A 19509-nucleotide genomic window follows, 5' to 3' on the forward strand; every position below is an offset into this window, starting at 1 on the left:
TTTACTAGGAACGAGGACTTTGCACGATTGTCGCATCGGAGCAAAATGAAACATAAGTATTTGCATGTGGGAAGAAATCAAGTCATTGCACTTATATTTTAACTTTAATCATAGGGGAGTCGACAACAAATAATCACAAAAAAAACCAACATAATTATATATAGCCTTTTATTACATTGCACAGAGTCCAGTTGAACTGATTTATCGTACGTGATTTTTCAAGATGTTTTGATTTTGAATGAAATCGGATTATCAATAAATAACTTCAGTATTCAGTCGTGTAGTTGAAATGTCGTGTCGATGTTTTATCGTGCTCCATTTGCTTCTACTTAGTGCTATGAAACAAAACGCAAGAGCAGTTTTAGCAACATGTTCAGCGTCAAAATAGTTATATTTGTGACATTTCATTGAACATTATGGCATTTAACGGATTGTTTTGTAAATACGTACAGCGTAGCTTTAACTGTTTACGGGATCTTAATGCCATTTTATTGCAACATATAGCCGAAAATTTAATGACTGTTACAAAAACTTATTATCATTATGTATTTAAGAAATATTACAATGACTCAATGTAATTCCAAGGTAGGGTTACAATTGCAAAAACGAGTATTATTCTTTCAGAAAAAAGGCACAGAAACAAAATGACGACCTGCCCAAGAAATTGAAAACTCTGGAAGAAAAAGTGAATACAGTTTGGAAAGCAGTAATGAAAAATGATTCTAGCGATGCCCGTGCTAAAGCTGACAGAAGTAATGATTCAGAGAAAATGTTATCGGATATTGAAAAGAAGTTAGTGGTGTCTTACTTATTTCATTTAAGTATTTCTTGTTAAATTGTATCTCTCAGGTCCCAGATACTCCGAGAAAGATGCATCAAGTTATATAGTGACAGAAGTTCTCAAAATTTTCCTTTAGATTACCTCCCCTGATATTTTGATTTTTCATGGGTAATCTCCCCTGAAAACTAAAATAATATGATTCTCTCCTTTTCCCTACGTGTAATTTTAGATTTCTTTTTGATATTTGTATCAGAATGATATATTGCAGCCTTCTACCGGAAAAAATTCTTGAAACTCAAATTCGGATTCTCATAATCAAAGAAATTATATACATTGTATTTCCCATAGGCATCAATGTTAACTTCAATACTAATTATCTCTCCCCGCCCCCCCCCCCCCCCCCCCCCAAAAAAAAAATAAAAATGATAAAATTTGAAAAATCTCTCGGTGAAAAGTTTTTAATTTCGAATGTCTTTAAAATGACCAAATTTCATTTAATACAAGATATGAAATATGGCTATTACACCATGTTATCCTTAAAATGTCTATGTTTGCTTACCACGAATAAATGATAAATTGACAGTTAAGGTACACAGCGCTGTAACAGCCATGGTTTACGATTTACAACATAATTTATGTTTGCTTGCTGGATATGTTCTATTTCTTTGTACATCTAGCAACAGGTGTTGTTACTTTCTTACGTTTACCGTCCTTTAGGTCATTTAAAATATCATGTTCTAGCCTCAATCCATGTAAAAACGTAAAAAACTTAGAAGCGTTTTATTTATATTTACAACTTTTCCTCACTTTTTTTCTTTACTTCATGCCTTGCCGTTATCACGGGAGATACCAAAACAAAACACTGAGAAATTTGTCTTTATACTTTTAACTTTTCGTCCTAATTATCAGGAGTTTAACAGTTTTGTATTTTAATTATTCTTGTAACTTTGTGACTCATAGTTTGTAAGATACATAGATCAGTATCAATTGGCAAAGAAACTAATTTAGCGTTAAGTGATATATGAATAGTGAAATGTAAAGAGTATTGTCATCAAGCTCAGTTTGGAAGATTTCTAGATAATAATTTAATGACATTAAACTACATCCTATTTATATTTGTTTGTAAATATAGTTTCTATCAAAATGTCATGTATGGAAGTGTTTGGTTCATACAAAACTATTTTCTTTTACAGAGTTATCAGCCTGAAAAGTTCTGAAGAAGCAGCCTCGTACGTATATCAATTATCATTTTTGTTATAAAAACAATTACAAACATGAGTATTTTATAGAAGAAAGCTATTTCTATCAAGATTTTGGTATGAAATACTGGCATGTTTAAATTGTTGGGAGGCCGAAGCAGAACGATGTTTTTCTTATCCAAGTGGAAATACTCGTAAATGAACCACAAACATGTATATCTTACATTTCTTCTCCTTTTGCACTGTTTTAATCTATCCAGTATTGCATTCTTTCATAGAGCAACACAATTGTCAACTCGCGACAAACGTTCTAACGGGGTGCCACTAACGCTCTCTATTGATAAGAGTCAGTTATTGCATGTATTTCTAACGGCGACGTGACATTTAGGCGGTAGGGACCATGCGAAAAAGAATTTGTTGTATAAAATATATAATTGCTTGAATCGACTTTTAGTGTAGACGATCGGGTCTAGAATCTTACCTGGGGTAACAGAAGTTGGACAAAACGGAAATAGTCATTTATCCATCTCGATTTACCTCAGATATGCGAAAAAAGTGTACGGTTATGAGACATTTTTCTTCCCACCATCATGTTTCGTCTGGTCACACGTTTCAAAAATATACATACTCTGTCTCTAAATCTTTCCAGTGACTGACTTTCCTGACCGTGTATGAATTTGTACAACAGTGCTCATTTTGAGAAAGAAGATGGATTACAAAACCTTTTTAACAATTAGTTCTTTTTAATTACTGGTCTATGGCCAACGTTTCCGTAGCCACTGTCTGGTTCCAACACTATACCGTGGCTCATAATAGTATATCCAGGTCTCATCTCCAGTTAGGAGCTGTGAAATTGTGCGATCAACTGAAATTGAAATTTTTTCTTTCTTAAACCCATGTACTGGTTGAGAATCGCAAGAGTTCCTCCCGTTGACGACCGAAGAAAAAACCGGTATCTCGGACACCGTGTTCCTGGCGTCTTCATCGATAAGACGTCTTACAGCAGCAATTTTCTTTGACGTCACTGCTGTATTGAACCTTTTTAGACTAGACCTGATTTTAAGGACTCCCTGATCATTTACACATGAAAACAGTATTCTCAGATACTACAGACTTCCAGGTATGAAGTCTGGATATCTGCTTTTTATGTATTTCTAAAGAACAACATATTTTAATGTACACTCTAATTTCAGATTTTTGTTCGCTTTTCACGGCTACTAATACAAAACCGAATATATCCAAAACGCTTGGATACTTTTCAGTCAGTTTTCAATTGCAGGATTTTAAAGGAGTCATTCATGTATCATCCATGAAAAACGCGAATTTCCTGCATGTCAACTGCTTACGGAAGTAGCAATGTTTGAGCTAGAATATATTTTGTTCTTCCAGCCCACCATCCCTACTAATTATGGTCATCGCGTAACAATTACTTTATTAATTATGCGTCTGTGTTAACTAGAAGCTATACATTTGATTATAATATTTGTGACAACTGATTTATTTACTTTTAATTTTTAACTGTTATGTATTAAAAGATAAGAAAGAAAGCAATTTTCTAACTTATCCTAATGAAATGAAATGCTGGAGTAAGGTAACGTTTCTATATGAATCTATTAATGTATCGGCGGTCCCAGTGTATGGGTGATACTAAGTAATAAATAGTTATCATAGCCCTAATTCAATGTTGGAAACGGGGTGTTTTCATAAGAATTGTACGTTGTGCATAAGACTGTGAGAACATTTCTTTTATACAGGAATATTTGTAATAAAGACAGTTAGACCATTCATTTAAAAGGGACCAAAATTATCCGAAGATTAACAAGGAAGTACATAAATTATATTAGAGAGTTTGAGATTTCAACCTTCGCCTTCCCTTTCAACGTCTCTTGCAAAGTTAACGTATGAAGTTGAAGTTCGATTAAAATTCCTTGAGATTTCAAACTTTACAATGAACCTTACTTCTTTTAATCCGCCCATTCAATTTATCGCATGGATATTAGTGTGAATACAAAAAAAAACACATTTTATATAAAATGATGTCAGTATACCATGCACGATTGTAAATTATATATGATAGGAAATAAAAATGATAATAATATCAACGTATTCTATTGATGACGGTGTTCTTGAAAGATATTACAGTTAATATTTTTTAAAGAAAAACATGAGACACCAACTACTACAAATGCATTTCCCGATATACTTTGAAGTTAAATTAAATATATGAGATAAAGCAAACACAAAAGACTGTTGACTAGTATTTCATAGTTTTTCTTAAAGTTTCTTTTTTTTTTACTTAAGTCCTTAAAATGCGTGTTTTACTTGTAGACTGTACCTGTTGAAAATCTAACCTTTTAAAAGATATGTTGATAACATGAGCCAATATACACAAGTTATGAATACATTTAACAAGCGATTTGAAACAAATGTAAGATACACTCGTGATATCATACGTTTTGGCATCGTGGCACTCAGTTTGACTCTGTATAATGCCAAACTCTCAGACAGCACAATATAATCGTGCCAAGTCACCATGTGTTTAGCGAAACAGTCAAGAACTGCTAGGTGGAGACGAAAATTGTCGCACGAAATAACATGTGGGCATATACACGTATTTGTTTGAATATACTATTTCATAAGTAAAGCATGTGCAGATCAAGGAATTTTGATTAGAGGGACACCAACTTTAAAGAGGCGTCACTCATCCATGGGGTGGGGTGGAGAGGGGGGTGGGGGCTTAGTCACACCAAGTTTCAAGACCGATTTTCTTTGTAAAATGTAAGAATCAAATGGGGATTGACCCACAATGCCCTTCTGCCAGGCTCTGGGTCCGTGCTTGTAAAGAATGGAGTTATCACATACGGCTAACAGGAAACTTCTCGCATCATGATATCATAGATCTGAGATTGTCTGATACTTCAGACATTTTTTCCCGTCTTACTAGTACCATTTTATGTTTATAATTAAAACGCAATTGTCTTAAGTGTCCGACAGAAACGGATTTTTTTTTTTTTTTTTTTTGAAAGTTAAAATAAAATGTTCCACCAAATGATAATCGCGCGTTATCATTATTTTTTCAAGTAAAATGACTGTCATGCTATATGCCTCCATCCAGATTTCAGTCTTTGATGCCGAGTATGTGGACAGAGTAGATGTACAAAGACCGAAGTTTTGACTTTCGTGATATCACATCTTCGGACGTTCAAAACTTCACTTCTTACGCCAAAAAGGCCTTTCTGGTATAATCAGTACCGCCTGAGGACACGCATATGCCGTAGAAGTTAAAGTCTGAACAAAATCTCAAAGTTTCTCAAAATCACTTGATAACTTCATACTTCCAGGTTCAATTCAATGTATTTAGTTAAAGCCATTGGCGAAACAAAACGTCATTATTCTTATACTTATTGATAGTGTTTCGCATTAAATTTAGTCCAGTTATACATATGGATAATCGAATAACTTAATAAGCAGAAATTCTGAAACTAAGCTTTTTATTTCACATAGTAATGAAGCGAAGGCTTAGGCTTACTTGATACTACATGGAAAACTTTAGAAGCAACGTCAATTATAAATAAAATACACGCATATCGGTGACGTTTTACCCCAAATATATATGAGAGACGTTGAAGGGGAAGGCGAAGGTTGAAATCTCAAACTCTCTATTGACAAAGATGTAGCGGTGGTCATACCCTTAGTTGAACAAAGGGTACACTTTTAGTCATTTATTTATTTTTCGACAAAAAAGAAGAGTCTTTTATATTTTTTTTCAAACAAAGTGGATAAACAAATAAAACATTTCTTTTTTCAACAATCATTGTGCTGTGTGACCCGCGAAATGTTCATGGTGGGTTTTTAGCACTGCCGCATCTCTGTTATTTGTCCGTCCGTCGTCAACAGTTCCTTCAAACAATTTCTTCTCATGAATCGCGTGATGCAATTTCGCCAAACATAGCCAGAAGCAACTTCTTTATTTTATTCAAATATTTTCAAATGGCCACCAGAGCTAAAGATAGTCAGTTTAAAAATTATCTTGTCCAAAGCCGCAAGACCCAGAGCTAAGATATTTGATTTATAACATCATTTAGTAGTCCTACACAGATTTTGTTCCAATCACACCCTTTGTTTCAAAATTAGCACCAAATTGTTGTTCACTTGCTTAATAAATAGACTAATATAAGAAAATATTCAAACATATTCTTATATAAAACAGTAAAATCCTACACTTATTACATTTTGCATGTTGTATTGTGTAGAGGTCTTTTACAAAGTTTGTTCAAATCAGGACCCTAGGGACAAAGTTGACCCACTCTTAGATTCATTTGTTTTACAAAACTTTGTATAGGAAAACCTTTAATGTTTTTGTCTAAATCTTCAAGCTTTTGAGATTAGACATTTGGCGTGTAGACTTATGTATTGTTACTTTACTACGTTTATACAAATCATACCTATGGGGTCAATAGGGTCACTCAGTTATATAAAATCTTCATATCTGAAGCTGCAAAACCCAGAGCTTAGATATATGATGAGCATCATCGTCTTGTGGCCCTCTGTCAGGTTTTTTCAATTCATTCCCCAGGGTTCAAAATTGGCCGCTTATTTTATGTAGACTTATATAAGAAAACCTCTAAAACATATTCTTGCCTGAAACCTCATAGTCTAGAGCTAAGGTATTTGGCTTGTGACATTATGTAAGGGTCTTTGTTCAAATCATGTGAAAACTGTTCCTGCCCTTGGGTTGACTTATTTTACAATGTGTGTAGGAAGACTAATGAATAGTCATAGGGATGATATTGATAACTTTGATGAATATTGACTGATTTTATTTTATTTTATCTTAATTTTTAAGTAAAACTTACAACATAAATTGCATAAATATGTCTAGACCTAATGCAAGTTACTGGCAATATTTTATAAGATAATCAAGATCACAGCGGGAAGAATAAAAGCGAATACCTGATTTTTATTATTTTAGTAGAATAAATATAGATAATTCTGTCAGTTGTTTATTTTGTTATCATATCTTCCAATTTTAAGTCTTTTATAACTAAAGCATATCACCCGAGTGCGGTTCCATCACTTCAGCATATTGTAAATGCTATTGGAGTTTTGCTCTAAAAGTAAACATATGAATATTGCAATCCTTAGAGGGTGATACGAAAAACGTTCAACGCGAGATATATGAACATAGACCGAGGCGTCAGCCGAGGTCTATATTCATATTTCGAGGGGGGAACATTTTTCATATCACCTCAGGAATGCAGTATTTATTTTATTATGCCAAAATGATATAAAGGCCAAACAATTACTGGAAATCAATATAGATCTAATGATTTAAATGAATTATGTAACATTAAAAAGTAATTACTAACTAAATAATGAAGACAGAATTAAGGAGTCTTTACTTGTTAACAATCGTGGCGACTTTGCTGTGTTATAAGACGTTTATGTATCGCTGACCGCTATATTTATGCTTATTTCAACAGTGTGTTAATGCTGAAATCGACATCAGTAACATTCGAAAAATACCGATAACTTTATTTCTAAACGATAGATATATCAAGTGTGAGCACTCATTTTCTAAGTTAGGTCATTTTCAATCTGATGGTGATAGTTTCGATTTAATATTTGATGAAAAAGTTGTTTTCGAAATTTTTGGCACATTCAAATCATTAAGCAGTGCGAAAGTATCAATCTCTCAACGGGAGATATGAAAAAATAATATCACATGCGCAACAGCGCTATTTTGACTTTCTGCACATGTGATGCTATTTTTTCATATCTCTCGTTGAGAGATTGATACTTTCGCATGATATGAAATTATTGATCATATCACGTGCGCAGAAACTGAAAATAACGATTTCGCGCATGAGATATAAAATAACTGGGGATTATGATATATTATTCAAGTTAAATTAATGGGAAATTTGCACTAGTATAATTATGGTGGCATATTTCTGCATACGATAACCAGATAGGTTTCGCGAAAATGTATCGAGTTTTCACGAAAAACGGAAAAGTTTTCGTGAAAGCATTAAAAGCTTTTCACGAAAAGAACTGCAAATATTAAGTGAGAATATTTGCGTAAGTGCCCACTTCTGCATAAGAAAACCAGATAAGTTTCGCGAAAATGGGCCAAACTTTCATGAAAAACGGTAAAGTTAACGTAAAAATAAAATGTTTTCGCGAAAATAACAGTTTTCACGAAAACAAGATGGCTATAAACAGCATACTGCATTCGGTGTCAGTCTGGCATTTGGATATGTTGTATGTGCAACGGACTAAGATATGTGTACTATCGTTGTTCATAGTATGGTGGCATATTTCTGCATACGATAACCAGATAAGTTTCGTGAAAATGTATCGAGTTTTCACGAAAAACGGAAAAGTTTTCGCGAAAACATTAAAAGCTTTTCACGAAAAGAACTGCAAATATTAAGTGAAAATATTGCGTAAGTGCCCACTTCTGCATAAGAAAACCAGATAAGTTTCGCGAAAATGGGCCAAACTTTCATGAAAAACGGTAAAGTTTTCGTGAAAATAAAATGTTTTCGCGAAAATAACAGTTTTCACGAAAACAGTAAAATCTTTCAGATGGCTATAAACAGCATACTGCATTCGGTGTCAGTCTGGCATTTGGTTAGGTTGTATGTGCAACGGACTAAGAGATGTGTACTTTCGTTGTTCAAAGCGTTCCGAATGTTTCTATTTTTAGATAAGTAACAAATCTTTCATGAAAAGATTAATTTTCAAGATCTTTTATCTTAACTGCAGAAGTGGGCACTATCGCGAAATTTTCCACTTAACATCTGTATTTATTTTCTCGAAAAGGTTTTATTTTTTCGCAAAATTTTTCCTGTTTTTCGCGAAAACTCGATATATTTTCGCGAAACTTTTCTGGTTATCGTATACAGAAATATGCCACCATATCATAGCGTTCCGATTGTTTCTATTTTTAGATAAGTAACAATACTTAACAACTTTTCATGAAAAGAGTAATGTTCAAGGTATTTTATCTAACTGCAGAAGTGGGCACTATCGCGAAATTTTCCACTTAATATCTTATTTATTTTCTCGAAAAGTTTTTATTTTTTCGCAAAATCTTTCCTGTTTTTCGCGAAAACTCGATATATTTTCGCGAAACATTTCTGGTTATCGTATGCAGAAATATGCCACCATATATAATAAAATGAAATATGCACTTCTAAACAAAGAATTACGGTATTTTGCACCGGCAGTTGAAGTACATGCACCAAATTATTGAGAGAAAAATCTGAGTAATTAATGAAACGCATATCAAAATTTCAATACAGAGTTTTCATATTAATGTCTGTGTTCAAAGCTAGAACATTACGTGTAGTTCTGTCAACGATTTCAATCTTACATATCCCTACAATTTTATGAATGACTAGACATAACAGCAAGCAGCTAGGGAAATGCATGATATTTCTCCACCAATTTTAAACATGAAATTCCAAAGGTGTTTACTAATGTTTAAGCTTTTCTCAACGGAAATAATTTTAATTACACTGTCTTGTTTAACTAGTTGAAATTGGGTAAGTGTGAGTTTGGCATGCACTTGCATAGATTACTGACCTTTCCGATGCGATGAAAACATTTACCTACCATTTCGACTCCCCGCATCTCCTTTCATCTTTCTATCTTTGCGATGTGTTGCTCTGACTATGTTTGTTGGTGCTGAAGGCGTCCAGGGAGTCTAACCTTACCGTATATTTTTGTGCACTTTTTTATCTCCCCGCCAAAGGCGAAGGGGATATTAGAAATGCTCTCCGTCTGTGCGTGCGTTCGTCCGTCCGCAACGATCTTTGTCCGGAGCATAACTCCAAAAGTACTGGAGGGATTTTCTTCAAACTTCATACACTGATAGAACACATTGGGAGGAAGTGCAGTGTGCAAGAACAATAACTCAACCTTGCCTATTTTTTGAGTTATTCCCCTTTATCTTTTTTTCTTAAAAACAATTGTCCGGAGCATAACTCCAAAAGTACTGGAGGGATTTTCTTCAAACTTCATACACTGATAGAACACATTGGGAGGAAGTGCAATGTGCAAGAACAATGACTCTACCTTGCCTATTTTTTGAGTTATTCCCTTTTATCATATTTTCTTAAAAATTTTGTTCGTAGCATAACTCCAAAAGTACTGGAGGGATTTTCTTCAAACTTCATACACTGATAGAACACATTGGGAGGAAGTGCATGTGCAAGAAAAATAACTCTACCTTGCCTATTTTTTGAGTTATTCCCTTTTATCATATTTTCTTAGAACATTTTGTCCGGAGCATATCTTCTTCATGCATGGAGGGATTTTGATATATCTTGGCACAAATGTTCACCACCACAAGGCGGAGTGTCCAGCGCAAGAACCAGGTCCCTAGGTCTAAGGTCACGGTCACACTTAGAGGTCAAAGGATATAAGAATGAAAACCTTGTCCAGAGCATTTCTTCTTCATGCGTGGAGGGATTTTGATATAACTTGGCACAAATGTTCACCATTACGTGACGGAGTGTCATGCGCAAGATCCAGGTCCCTAGGTCTAAGGTCAAGGTCAAACTTAGAGGCCAAAGGTCAGATACAAGAATGACTTTGTCCGAAGCATTTCTTCTTCATGCATGGAGGGATTTTGATATAACTTGATACAATTATACACCATCATGAGACAAAGTGTCATGCGTAGTTTCCTTCTTTAGAATTACTTCCCTTTATTGTTACTTTAAATAGATTTTATTGTAACTTTTTCATTACTAGTCGTAGGGAAAAATCGAGACCACTTTTCTGTAGAACAACATGCATGCTACATCCAACTTTGAGGTGTATTTTGACCAATCTCTACCTGGTAAAGATTTTTATGTGGACTTTTTTTTTAAAGATTAACTTCCCTTAGTTGTTACTATAAATAACTTATATTGTAACATTTTTATAACTGACCGTAGGGAAAAAAACAAGACCACTTTTCTGTGGTACAACATAGATGTTACTTTCCAATTTTAGGTGTATTTTAAGGTATCTCTACCTAGTAAGGATTTTTTTGTGGACTTAGAAAAACAAAAGACTTACAATGATTCTTAAACAACCACAAAATTAAAATTCCATTTGCAAATACAGCTGCTAGAGTAAAGAAATTTGCTGAGACAGGCGTATATTGTGACATTCTGGCACTCTTGTTCCCTGTTAGCTTTCCATTCCTTCTTTTTACAGTAGCCATATAGAAAAACATCATAGCTATACTGTTCATGAAAATTAATAAAATTTAGCAGTAAACCACCTCACCACTGACTTATTCTTTCTTCCACATCTTTTAAACCCCTGATGCGGACCACAACTAAACGGTTCTTCAAAGCTTTCCCCAAAATTAATACTTTCAGACACTAACTTGCCAGGAACTTTAGCCTTCAATTATAATATGCCCGGCGGGGGGATTAGCCATGTCTAACATGGCTCTTGTATTTTTTGTAATCATACATTGCGTACTCCCGAACCCGACAAATGCGCGAATGTTACAACTCCGCGAATAAACGATAAACGTATTCCTACAGTAACCAAGATTATGAAGATTAGCAAAAGACATATTATCATCATGTTTTAACAAATCAAAATTATAACTTTGTTATTCCAGAAAAAAGGCACAGATACAAAACGACGACCTGACTAAGAAATTGAAAAATCTGGAAGAAAAAGTGAATACAGTTTGGAAAGCATTAGCTGTGAATGATTCTGGCGATCCCCGTACTAAAGCTGACAGTAATACCAGTTCAGAGAAAATGTTGTTGGATATCGAAAAGAAGTGAGCGTTGTCTTATTTATTTCTAAAAGTATTTCTTGTTGCACTGCGACCGCTAACAGGTCTCAGATATCTCGAGAACGAATTAGTATGATCACCAGTTTTTGTCATAAAGCAGCCTAAATAAAGTTTAAGGTTACGAAATCAGCTTTTGACCACAAAGTATCAATACATTGGATGTAAGGTAAATGACTGGTATACAGATTCATAACGAATAACAATATAAAGTAGTCTTTATTTGCTACAGGAGAAGCAGATATTTATAGATCTACCTTTCTTTTTTGTTAGAGATCTAACACAGAATAAATGTACATGTATTGTTGATGCAAATTATACATCGTTCTAAAATGATCCGATTTATTTACGTATCAAACAAAGAAGACTGAAACTGTGTGTTTTACAAGAAAATCACTTTTTGCTCGTCTTAATTAGTAATAACGTCACTTGTTATTTTTAGTTAAGTTTATCTTGTTTCAACGATCTCTAAATATATTTGGGTTAATAACTTCAATACATGTCGAATAAAGAGATTCACTGCATGAAATCCAAAACAAGAACTTGGAGATAGACTGGCTCCTGTCGCTATGTTTTGTTCTGTCATATATTTATATACAAGTTCTCAATAACAACTTGTTTTTATATTGATCTTTGTTATTGCCCCTGACTCTGGTGTAAGGTTTAGCCATTTTAAAAGTTTTAAATTTACTTTAAAATATTTGCAGTATTAAAAAATAACCATGCAGCCCGGGAACCAGACTAAGAGATAAAAGTGCGAATATACTCTATAATATGATATAACTGTACGATATGCATGTGTCATATAAAACATTTTTACAGACTTGCCGATGACAAGAAAAATCTGAACTCAGTGATAACTGAAATCGAAAAGGAAGTGAAGAATTTGGAAACGTTAAGAAACGTGAAATCGGAAAAAAACAATGAGCAAGCGAATTCACATACGAGTAAACTGAGGCAAATACACGCTCAATTAATGAACTTGAAAAATGCTGAAGAAGCAGCTTCGTAAGTACAAAATTATAATTTTGTTTCAAACTAACCATTACGGTAAAACAAAGTAATCTATAAAAGTTGCGTATCCATTAAACGTGGATCGAAGGTCAGTAGTTTATCGTTGGGTCGTCCTAAAATCAAATTGATTTATCCCCCCGCCAAAGGCAAAGGGGATATTAGAAATGCTCTTCGTCCGTGCGTGCGTGCGTCCGTCCGCAACGATCTTTGTCCGGAGCATAACTTCAAAAGTACTGGAGGGATTTTCTTCAAACTTCATACACTGATAGAACACATTGGGAGGAAGTGCAGTGTGCAAGAACAATAACTCTACCTTTCCTATTTTTTGAGTTACTCCCCTTTATCTTATTTTCATAAAAAAATTTGTCCGGAGCATAACTCCAAAAGTACTGGAGGGATTTTCTTCAAACTTCATACACTGATAGAACACATTGGGAGGAAGTGCATTGTGCAAGAACAATAACTCTACCTTGCCTATTTTTTGAGTTATTCTCCTTTATCTTATTTTCTTAAAAAAATTTGTCCGGAGAATAACTCCAAAAGTACTGGAGGGATTTTCTTCAAACTTCATACACTGACAGAACACATTGGGAGGAAGTGCAGTGTGCAAGAACAATAACTCTACCTTGCCTATTTTTTGAGTTATTCCCCTTTATTATATTTTCTTAAAAAAATTTGTCTGGAGCATATCTTCTTCATGTATGGAGGGATTTTGATGTATCTTGGCACAAATGTTCACCACCACGAGGCGGAGTGTCATGCGCAAGAACCAGGTCCCTAGGTCTAAGGTCAAGGTCACACTTAGAGGTCAAAGGATACAAGAATGAAAACCTTGTCCAGAGCATTTCTTCTTCATGCATAGTGGGATTTTGATATAACTTGGCACAAATGTTCACCACCACGAAACGGAGTGTCATGCGCACGATCCAGGTCCCTAGGTCTAAGGTCAAGGTCACACTTAGAGGCCAAAGGTCAGATACAAGAATGACTTTGTCCGAAGCATTTCTTCTTCATGCATCGAGGGATTTTGATGTAACTTGGCACAATTATACAACATCATGAGACGAAGTGTCCTGCGCAGTTCCCTTCTTTAGAATTACTTCCCTTTGTTGTTACTTTAAATAGCTTTTATTGTAACTTTTTCATTACTAGTTGTAGGGAAAAATCGAGACCACTTTTCTGTAGTACAACATGCATGCTACATCCAATTATGAGGTGTATTTTGACCAGTCTCTACCTGGTAAAGATTTCTGTGTGGACTTAAAGGTCCAATACTAAGGAAAGTGAACATTTTAATTTCTTTTAAAAAGCACAGAATCTATTTCATTTTATTGGAAAATGAAAGTTGGTATGTAGAAATTTGAAATAAATCGCAGTATATGTACAATTATTTTTCTATGAAGTATGAAGAAAGTTAAAAAGACCCGGGGGGTCATTCTGTTGATTCATTGAAATTTCAACATAATACACATACATTTCTTTGAGTTCCAAAGACCTTCTGTAAATTTTGACCTGCCAATCTTCATTATTTAGTGTCTTGCAGAAGTCTATGCACTGGCTATGAAAAAAATTGCCAACTCACTTTCCCTTAGTAATGGACCTTTAAATTTTTTTTTTTTTAAGATTAACTTCCCTTAGTTGTTACTATAAATAACTTATATTGTAACATTTTTATAATTGACTGTAGGGAAAAAACAAGACCACTTTTCTGTGGTACAACATAGATGTTACTTTCCAATTTTAGGTGTATTTTAAGGTATCTCTATCAGGTAAGGAGTTTTTTTGTGGACTTAGAAAAACAAAAGACTTACAATGATTACTAAACAACCACAAAATTCCATTTGCAAATACAGCTGCTAGAGTAAAGAAATTTGCTGTGACGGGCGTATATTGTGACATTCTGGCACTCTTGTTCCCTGTTAGCTTTCCATTCCTTCTTTTTACAGTAGCCATATAGAAAAACATCATAGCTATACTGTTCATGAAAATTAATAAAATTTAGCAGTAAACCACCTCACCACTGACATTCTTTCTTCAACATCTTTAAAACCCCAGATGCGGACCACAACTAAACGGTTCTTCAAAGCTTTCCCCAAAATTCATACTTTCAGACACTAACTTGCCAGGAACTTTAGCCTTCAATTATAATATGCCCGGCGGGGGGATTAGCCATGTCTAACATGGCTCTTGTTTGGATTTAAAATCAATCTACCGGCTGAGTGAAGCAGTTAAAGGGAATTCCTATAGTTTTTATGCGCATCTTTCTGTGCAGCCGACGCTTTCTATGGAAAACTGAAGTGAAGTCAACATTTGTTGAAACATGTGACAAACAATCTTAAATATGAGGAATCTTGAATGAAATAACATTTTTGATAAGTTTTATCTGTAATCAAATGTTGATACTGGTCTATGTTGTATTGACAAGTACCCTGCCTGACAGGTATCTTGCCATTTTTGTGGTTGTGTTTTCACATCGCATTTTAGCACAAAGACAGTGTCGTTCATATAATGTAAGATAATTGACTTAGTACTGATAAGACAGCATCACCTTTCAGATTATTTAGCATTCAGTTATAAAAGAATGAAGAATTTTTAAAACTTTTTTTAACTTCTAGTAGGTATATATATGTAATCCATTTGGACAGGTTCGCGCCATTTTTTGTCCAAACAGGTGTTGTATTCGAGCGGTCTTAACATAAAATTTAGCATGGTGACCCATACATTTTTAGCCATTTTTATGCTCACAATACAATTATTCATACAGAAGAAAAACAGGAAAAAATTCTATGAAATAGGTTTTTTTTTCAAACTTAAAAAATATTCTTCACGATGGGTATTGTTCATAGGAAAAATTTCACAAAAGTGAATAGGAAACAAACTTTTTTTTCATTTGTACCCATTATTATAAGGATATAGTATTACAAATATGACTATGATATCAAATAAGTATATAATAAAATCTGTAAAAAGAATAAACTTTATTGTGCTGTCTTGATGTATATTTTAGTTGGTATTTGTAAAGCAGAATATTATAAAAATGTTGAAAAATCGCTGGCAGTTTCGGCAACAGTGGGTATGTTCAAAACAATTTTTCACAAAAACAAGCCAAGTGACCCATTGTTTTTATTTGTTCATTGTTTTCAGCACAAATTTAAATCATATATGTGAATTAAAAAAAAAATCTATGAAAGGAAAAAAACTATAGGAATTCTCTTTAAAGTACGAAATAGGACAATTATGCAATTGCCTCTCAGAGATTGTCTGTTGATTAATTCCCAATAACACTTAATAAATTTATTTGAACGGCATAACGTTGAATGACTTAACACTATCAAAGAAGCTAATATTAGGCAAACATGACCAATTATACAAACTAGAAACTGGTTTTTTACGAAAACATATGTCTCAGACCACTTATCGCGCAGATATTGTAAAATGACTCAAAGTAAGGACCAAACCTCGAGCCATAATATTCCAACTATATATAATACTTGACTTGGCAGTGGTGTAACTCCTGTGAAGTCTGGTGGTATTCAAACCCGTCTATTTGCATAGTAGCACAAATCAAACAATTTGACAAATCAAGTATGACCCTGGAAACGATTTTACCAGAACGGGACGATAATATGTACAACTACGCTTCACGTTAATTACATGTGAAGTTTGGTGAAATTCAGCCTAATTGTATAAAGCAAGTAAACACTGTATAATATGACAAATCGACGGCTATAACTTTGCTGAAAGTCATTGAACCGGAACATATCGATGATATGAATAACATGGTTTCGTACTGATAACGCCTGTAAAGTTTTGTGGAAATTGGCAATGGGGTAAGAGTGTAAGAGGAGTTGTCAGAATATCATAAAATTTCAAAACTAACGGGGCATAACTGACAGCATTTGCCGCAGATGTTTGGACCACACTGAAAACAATATTGAGGCATGTTGGTTGAAGGCTAGCAATGCAACCTAATGGTTTTCATAAGATAATTGACAACACATATTACATGCTAATCGCATGTATTTTAACTACTCTGTAGTTAATCATTATAGTTGCCCTGTTGAAAAATATTTTTGATTTAAGTGAAAATACATTTCTTTTTAGCTCGACTATTCAAAGAATAGATAGAGCTAATGGACTCACACATGCGTCGGCATCCCGATTGGTTAACTTGTAATATGTAAGCTTGTATCTCAGTAACCACATGTGGGAATGGCTTGAAACTTCAAACACTAATTCTAATCACTGTAATAAAATAGCTTACATTTCCCAGGTTCCCTTACTCTATTTTACTTTCAAAACAATTATGCCCCTTTTTCGACTTAGAAAATTTTGGTTAAGGTTTTATATGTAAACTGGTATCCCAATACCCACTAATGGAAATAGATTGAAACTTCACACACTTGTTCACTGTGATGATCCGACATGCAGTGCACATATTCCATAACTCTACTTTGCATATTTACAAAGTTATTCACCTTTTTTGACTTAACTGTTTTTTGGTTATGTTTTTGTATGTAAGCTGGTATCTCAGTACCCACTAATGGGAATAGATTGAAACATAACACAATTGCCCATTGTCGTGAGCTATTATGCATTGTACAGGTTCCATAACCCTGTTTTGCAATTTTACAAAATTATGCCCCTTCAATGCGACATCAATTTTTATTGAATTGAAAAGGCTGTTGCACAGTCGAGCATTGCTGTACTCCGACAGTTCTTGTTTCGTTTGCTTGTTTTAAAACTTTGTTTAATGGTCTGCAATATGTTCGTATAAGAATGGCTATAGTATTTGTCTGAATAGTAGGTATTTGTAACAAAAGCCTTATTATATTTATTGTATAATTAATTAGAAATATTTTTTCAGAAAAAAGAAATTAAAACAAAAAGACGATACAAGTCAGAAATTGAAACGTTTGGAACTTTTGGAAGACAAGGTGAAGACGGTTTGGTCAGCAGTTTGTAGTAATGGCGCTTCGAGCAATGAGACTGATACAGAAAAAATGTTATCAGACATCGCAAAAAGGTTAGCTATTTTGAAGAATTATTTGTGTCTGAAATAGTAATTATATTTCTATAGTCCGTTAGTAATTAAAATATGAGAGGTATTTTTCAAGAGCATTATTAAGTTGATATGTCTTGGGATAAAGAAAAGTGTGGACTAATACTGAGATAGTGTACAAGGTAAGTCGTTTAACAACGACTAAGTCTCAGTTTTAGGGCGAAATTAATACCCTTTATAATCCGAAATTGATGCACTTAATTTAAAACAATGATCATGTATGGGAAATCCACAACAATTTAACAGATAAATATTTTGTTAATCATGTATTGATAAGACCAAATATTAGAAACAGTACAATGTACTATGTTAATAAATGTAAATATCTAGTATATAAAACAAAATAAACATTCCGTCATTAAATACTTTCACCATAAAATATTCATGTATTTTGAGAGTTGAAACATTGTTTTCTTTCTTTATGTAAAATACATTCCAGCAGTGAAATAATATAATGATATCTTGACGCACGTTGTAAACACAAATGCGCTAAAAATGGAAATTTTAGGATCTTTTTATTAGAGTCTTTTTCTAATCGAGGCATACGTTTTACCGAATTACTGCTCGTTTCATGACAAAAGCATACTAGTAATCAGTTCAGAGCCACAGACTTGTCCTTTGATACTTCTTCTTATATCAAACCTAGACATACACCAAAGACTTTCTGTTCGTTCATACAAATACAGGTACTTTTTACCTTATTGAAAAATGCGTGGGGAGGAGTGTGGGGATTGAGGGAGAAGGGCTTATAGACGGTTATCATTAGTAAATAGTAAATCTATAAGAATTTCTGACCTCTAATATTGTGTACCTACTAAACCAAACAATGAAGTTCAATTTCTTTTTCAGACAAAAACAAATACAAGACCACGTTCAAGAACAACTTGACCAAACTCAAGAAAGCACAGAGTTGTTGAGAAAGAGCATTGAATGCATAAAATCAAAACTACTCAACAAACCTTTCATGTTTGAAAAGCCAGAATGTTATCACAGAAGGAACATTAAAGACTTCAATGAAAGACTCAAGATACAGTTGTCATTAGTGCATGAAATTGAGGATCTCGTCAATGAAAATGCAGAAAGGTAATACTTGAAAATTCAAGACGAAAACCAATTATTTACATATAGTCTAACTTATATTTTTGAGCGAATAATCTGAAATGTTATGCTAAACCGAAAATACATGTAGAGGCAAAGGTAACGTTTACCCTAAACATTTACAAAAGAGTTCATAAATTGTTTACCAACTGTTTAAGGAAAACTGCTGATAAGTTAGAGCGAGACGATTGAAAGTTATGCATTTATTACAATAAGGGTTTCTGGCTTACTAATAAATGTAAGAATGTCAATTCTTTGGCCAAAATGTTTATTTTTCCCTTAGTAAAAATAGGGTAAATCACAATTTTAAAATATATTTGTTTAAGAAATGCTATAAACATTTTGCTGGATTTTTTTTTCTTTTATGCTAACTAAGATATCCTGAAAGCTTTATAACAATCAGTAAAAAGTTAAAATCAGCATTTACATTTTGTCAATTTTATTGTCCAAGATAACAAAGGCGTATGCACTCAGTCAAAACAGAATGTGTGTATTAATCCTTCTCTTGTAACTTTGTAACCAGATTACCATGCCAAGTCTT

At 33.8% G+C, this 19509-nt stretch overlaps 1 protein-coding gene across 1 annotated transcript in view; it reads left to right on the forward strand.

Moving 5' to 3' along the window:
* LOC128556865 (uncharacterized) overlaps positions 1 to 19509 on the forward strand; it is a 67907-nt gene that overhangs the window by 15591 nt on the left and 32807 nt on the right. The window contains exons 5-10 of the mRNA XM_053542683.1: positions 625 to 792; positions 1975 to 2010; positions 11615 to 11782; positions 12617 to 12802; positions 17676 to 17834; positions 18720 to 18953. Coding sequence (XP_053398658.1) covers positions 625 to 792; positions 1975 to 2010; positions 11615 to 11782; positions 12617 to 12802; positions 17676 to 17834; positions 18720 to 18953 — 951 coding nt within the window. The remainder of the gene's footprint in view (positions 1 to 624; positions 793 to 1974; positions 2011 to 11614; positions 11783 to 12616; positions 12803 to 17675; positions 17835 to 18719; positions 18954 to 19509) is intronic.

Source organism: Mercenaria mercenaria, chromosome 5, assembly GCF_021730395.1.
Source record: "Mercenaria mercenaria strain notata chromosome 5, MADL_Memer_1, whole genome shotgun sequence".
NCBI lineage: Eukaryota > Metazoa > Mollusca > Bivalvia > Venerida > Veneridae > Mercenaria > Mercenaria mercenaria.